At 53.6% G+C, this 6,000-nt stretch overlaps 1 protein-coding gene across 1 annotated transcript in view; it reads right to left on the bottom strand.

The window, feature by feature from the left end:
• Positions 1 to 6,000, bottom strand: part of ACOT7 (acyl-CoA thioesterase 7) — a 98,430-nt gene that overhangs the window by 45,186 nt on the left and 47,244 nt on the right. The window contains exon 6 of the mRNA XM_024125766.2: positions 3,981 to 4,067. Within this exon, the coding sequence (XP_023981534.1) occupies positions 3,981 to 4,067 (87 nt within the window). The remainder of the gene's footprint in view (positions 1 to 3,980; positions 4,068 to 6,000) is intronic.

Below are 6,000 nucleotides of genomic sequence, written 5' to 3'. Positions count from 1 at the left end.
AGAGAGGCCGTGGCATGGCGGTGGCGAGGGGCGTGCAGCTACCTGGGAGGAAGGGGCTCAGGGAGCACCAGGGGGGCGCGGGACCGGGGAGGGGCAGGCAGACGGCGCCAGGTGGGGAGAACGGGGTGAACAGAGACACCGAGGCAGGAGAGCAAGAGGCGCCTCGAGGGAAAGCAAGCCGGGAGCCGCGAGGCAGCAGGGGCCCACGGCTAAGAGCCACACACGCCGCGGGCAGAGCTGTGGTGCCCCCATCTCTGGGGTCTCCCCTCTCTGATCCGGCCCTCACGGCCAGATGGGTCTCGGCAAAGCGCAGCGGTCCCGGCTTTGGGGAGCACGCCTCCTTTCACATCCTGCCGGTTGTGGCAGCAACACCCCCTCTCGGGCTGGGAAACCCACGTGGAAACAGCCGACAGAGGGCCGGGCGAGGAGAGTCCCCCCGGAAAGAAATCAGAGCAAAGGACATCTCAGGAACCAACACGGGAGAAAGGAACGCCATCTTCACGAAGATGAATCAAAGGCGCAGACACAAAACCAACGGCCCCTTTTCATCAAATTATGAAAAAGCCCTGTTTCATGATCCGAGTTAAAATTCACTGACACAAAACACACCTTAGAAAACAAACAGACCTGCAAACAAAAACAATGAAAAGCAGTTTTTCTATTTCAGGCAAGCCTTTTTTATTATTATTCCCTTTACATGCTGCTACCTTACTGAATTTTTAATTGAGTTACTTTTATCAGTGAAGCTCTTGGGCTCTCCAGGTATGTTACTGCGCGTCTGCAAAGCCAGAGAGCTTTACTTCTTTTCTGCCGCTTCCTGTGCCTTTATTGTTTTCCGCCTGTTTTACTGCAGTGGCTAAAATCTCCAAAACAACGTTAACTAGGGTCCCTTACTCCTAACCTCAGGGGACGCTCCTCCGGGTCCCCTCTGAGGGAGGTGCTCACTTTAGGGCTTTTATCTCGCGCCCGGGAAGTACAATCAATTCCTACTCCGAGTGTTTTTATCAAGGATGGGTGTGTGGGGGAGTTTATAAAAAGGTCCTGACTCTGGCAAGAACCTCAACACGCCCGCAGGTAGCTGCTGGGTCACCCCTTTCAGCCGACCATGGGGGAGGGGAGAGAGGAGGGGAAATGGCCTTTTCTGGGCTGAGATCCCAGAACTACCAAGAGGAGAAAGAGAGGACTGCCCCTTGATCCATGCAGGACGCAGAAGGCAGAAGCCAACAGCCCGACCGGCGCTTCTGCACGGAGGCCCTGAGATTCAGAACCACGGAGCAGCAGCCAGCCCGCCCTCCCACACAGCAAAACGAGCATCCTCTGCTCACTCCCTGCCTCTTTTCCATCCCCTCGATGCATCATCGGAGGCTCTGTCCCCGCAGCCAGGAAAGGAGGCAAGACCCAGCATCTGACAGGAGTCCTGGATTCCATCTGTGATTTCCAACCCTTCCTACTACATCTCTCACCAGTTCAGCGTTGCCAAGATCTGTATTGTGTGTGTGTTTTTTAAGTGGCAGGGTAGGAGCCAGTCCTCAAGATGAAGACTATCCATAATGTGTGAAAATCACAGAAAATAGGACGGGGAGGAGGTTTTCAAAGACCCATACGCAGTGCGGAATTACTGAATAAAAGCCAAGTTAGCGTCCACCTCAGTTCACCGTTTCCTCCTGCGACTGGCATCTACAGAATCACAGTTTACAGGAGACTTTCATTCGAATGACTTAGACACCATTCTTGCCGACAGTATTCTCTTTATAGGAAAACACAATAAAATCACAGCGCTCAGTGTTTTCAGTTCGGTATTTATTTTGTTCCTTCACGCCTGGTGAGTTATGAGGCACTATAAGAAGTGATAAGGGGGACTTACCTGGTGGCGCAGTGGTTAAGAATCCGCCTGCCAATGCAGGGGACACGGGTTCGAGCCCTGGTCCGGGGAGATCCCACGTGCCGCGGAGCAACTAAGCCCGTGCGCCACAACTACTGAAGCCCGCGCACCTAGAGCCCGTGCTCCGCAATGAGAGAAGCCACCGCAAAACAAGAAGCCTGTGCATCGCAACGAAGAGTGGCTCCCGCTCACCGCAACTAGAGAAAGCCCGCGCGCAGCAACGAAAACCCTACACTGCCAAAAATAAATAAATGATAATATAAATAAATTTTAAAAATAAATAAAGTTGAAAAAAAGAAGTGATTGGTTTGGTAAAATTATTAGGCATGGTTTTTAAATCATGAGCACAAAACCCCTACTAAAATAGGCACTAAATACTGTAAAGCCATTGTAAACACTTCTTTAACACACGTTAAAAAATGCGCTCGTTTTAAATGCAGCCACACAGGCTCCGTAAGTGAGCACGATGTGCTGTAGGTTTCCAGGGATTCCAACAATTCCCTCGCTTCCTGCATTTCACGGACGCCTCTCAGCATGTGAGGAAAGATCGGACTGAGGAGTATAAACTTTTTGCCAAGGAGACAGTGATGACGGCAATGCCACATTTAGTGAACTTCCAACATCTGGATGAAATAAGCAAAAATTCTAGCACAGAGTTTCACAAATTTCAGGTAGAGCGGAGCTCTATGAGGCTCAAAGACAGTTCTTAGCAGTTACAGGAGCCCGGCCTTTGGCTGGCAAGGGCTGGCGAAGAACAAGAAGGCTGGTAAGGCCACGGCTGCTCTCAGAGAAGAAAGATACCCTGATTGTCACGACATTCACGGGGCTGGAAAGCACCCTTTGCTGTAAAGTAGAGCTTCCCTTAGGTAGGACTAAGTTAATCATATCTAAGGGCATCGCGAGCGGTGTTTAGTTGAAAGAGGAAAATAATCATGAAATTGAAAAAAGAAATACACAGAAGAGGATCAGTTAAAAAAAGAAACAAACTTGAAAAATACATCTCAGATCAGGGCCCATTCTCTGATTCGGACAGGTCCAGGGCCCCTCATCCCAAGCTTTTCAACCCAAGCCTGACCTGTGCCTCTTGTTCACGGAACAAGCTTCTGCAAAGCACCTCTCTGGCTCTGTGTGAAACCCTGGAGCCAACACAAGGAATAAGACTGAACCCTGCTCCTGAGGCATCCCCTGGTAGAAGTATCAATGTAATCCTGCACAGAGTGGTACCGCTGGAACCGGGTTTTGAAGGATGAATAGGAGTTTTCAAGAGTGGAGAAGAAAGGAGAACTTGGCATTCCAGGTCACTGGAAATGAAGAGTGCAGAAGAACGGCATGTGCAAGTGCCAGTCATGCCTGGGGCATGATGAATTGCTCGGTACCCCCAGAGGAGCGGTGCCCAGACTCCACCACCCACGCAGCTTCTGCTAACGTCTACACCACTTAACAACATTTCCCCTTATGTTTTTCTTTAAACCGACTTGTTTTTTAAAGTTTACTTTGATCTCATCTGAGGTGATAATCTCCATTAAATTATGGGTTTGACGTGCTACTTATATTTTCCCTGAATCACACACAAAAAATAACTACACACTGTTAAAGTAAAAAGTGTCCCTCTGTGAGCCGGGAGCTAAGTCCTCTTGTGTTCCAGCCGTGGTTCCCGAGCTGGGAACTCCAAGGCCTGTACTGTCTGAGGTGGAATCTGATTAAAGGAAGGAACACATGCAAACGCCAGAGGCAAAAACGTGCTGAATTAAGCCCTCTTTCTTAGCGGGTCACACTGTCACTCCCTGGTGACTTCACTGTCCCCCAAAAGGCCCTGCCCTGACCCACGGGCAGCCACTAAACATCTCGTGGCCATGAGCCCCCAGGGCTGCGTGTGACCCTCCCTTAGGACAGTCACCCATCTGACCTTCATTCCCAATTTTGAAAACAGGCGCCGACAGTATTTCAGCAATTTATGATGCAACCTCTTAAAAGTTTAAATTTACACTTCATTAAACACAAGAGCCTAAACTGGGTCAGATGATGGCAGCATGGCCTCCTGGGGGGATAACAAGGAACCAGGAGCAGGAAGGGGACAGCGAGAGTCACTGGTCCTTACCTCCGTGCACAAAGCCGTGCAGGGTGCAGTCGGAAGGCCCCACCAGGTGGATCAAGCTGGACTGGCTGTAGCTGACCGTGTTCGGCTCTGGAATCACAAAGGAGAGAGATTGGGCCACGGGACCGATCAATTCCCACGGCCAAAGGGCCCAACAGTGGCGACAGTGCCCCGATGTTCGCATGGTCACCGAAGGCTTCCCACTGCCATCACCTTAGGTGGGATTTCTCTAAGGAAAACCGTGGTCTCAAAACGCTCCGGTCTGTGAGGGGGGAAGGCTTTCGAGGATTAATTAGCCACTCTGCTAGTGGGTCATGACACTACTCCCTGGGGAACACCAGTGTCCCCAGCGAGGCCCTGCCCTGACTCCCGAGCAGCCACCGAACACCTCCTGCCTATAAGCCCCCAGGGTTGGTATGACCCTCGGTTAGGAGACAGTCACCCGCCTGACTTTCATTCTCAAGTTTGTAAACAGGCACTGACAATGTTTTAGCAATTTATTATGCAACTTCTCGAAAGTTTAAATTTCAACTTCATTAAACACAACGGTAGGTGGGGACTCGGAACTGGACGGAGACGCCACAGACGTGCATCCCTAGACCTCACCCTGGGACTCCTGCCAGCCCTCAGTCCCGACCCGGCCCCGGAGACGCAGCACCGAAAGGTGTGCTGGCCTTCCCTCCAGTGTCCCCGGTTCATCCTCCCGGAGCACCAAGTCTCTGGGGGCATCCCTCACCCACGCGGCACGGCTGCTGCCGAAATATCTGTAGGAGGCTGCACTTCAAAAAAAGATGAAATAAAGCCCCGCCTCCAGAAATCGATACCATCCCTCGACACAGACTCTTCCAACGGGGTGGGTAACACCAGCGCAGGGTCTTCTCAGCAGACCCCACTGCTGTGCCAGCTTCCACCTTCCCAAAGCCTTCCGGGAGGGATGACGCCCGTTTGTTTCCTGCCCGGACAGCTGGTGCTCAGAAAGGGTGGCCCCTTCCTGCCCCAGCGAGACCAAGCTGCCGAGGAAGCCAGCCTGCCGGGCCCCCGAACGGCTGGGACACCCTGCAGGTGAAGAAAGGTCCTTCCTGTATTTGGCGGTAGACAGAAAAGTCTGCGCAGGAAGTAACGCTGCTCAGGAGCCAGGAGGGGCGCCAACCCAGAGGCCGGGGCCTGGGTCTCTGAAGCGTCGACGGTTGCCTCCGAGACTTTTTCTAATGCTCCTCCACGTGGGATCTCAGACCGTGTGGTTGCCTGAAGGGGTCACGAAGCGGGAAAAACTCGAGTTCCGGTGAGCTGGGGCCTTAAGGACTGACTTCCAAACTCAAGATATTTTCTATGTGTTCTCAAGCCTCACGGCTTAGAGAGATTTAGACTCAAGTTTTGAGCTCATGTGTGAAGTGCCATCCGCTCTGAGAGGTCCCTACGGGAAGGCCTCAAGCATCTTGGGATGCTCCCAGCCGGAAGGGTCCTCGGCTGTGTCAGAAGCAATGAAGCGGCTCCAGCCTGGGGTGCGGGGTGGGATGGGGGGAGGGGTCTCTCATTATTATCCACAGTCGGTTCCCACCTCCGGGCGTTCTGGCGACCGGCCTGCTCCCTCTCCGCCTGCTTCCCCGGCTCAGTGTGATTGGCAGAGGCGGGCGCCAGCCACCATGGGAGGCCCCAGCCCCTGCCTCGGGTGAACGCTCAAGCCGGGGACGGCGGAAGCAGCAGCCTGTTGCGGCGTCAGGAGCTGGTGGTCAGCAGCCGAGTGGAGAACTCCGGCCCGAGAGGCCACAGTCTGAGGACTCCGCCATCCAGCCCACCCACCTGCACGTGGGCCCCATGGGAGCAGGTGCGCAAAGATGCTATCTAAAACCAGCCAACGGATGACACGGACGACTCCAAAGGCTCTGGGAGGGGAGCTCCAGGGTCCCCTGGCATCCCCGGGGGCTTCGGTCAGTGCGGACGACCGGAGCGGGGACATGCCTCCTCTCGCAGCTGCCTCCCAGGCCCCGGGACGTCCAGAATGGCCTGGATCATCCGAGACCAC

Source organism: Physeter macrocephalus, chromosome 3, assembly GCF_002837175.3.
Source record: "Physeter macrocephalus isolate SW-GA chromosome 3, ASM283717v5, whole genome shotgun sequence".
Classification (NCBI taxonomy): Eukaryota; Metazoa; Chordata; class Mammalia; order Artiodactyla; family Physeteridae; genus Physeter; species Physeter macrocephalus.
Note: the sequence above shows the minus strand (reverse complement) of the source record. Positions and strands in the feature narration are given on the sequence as shown.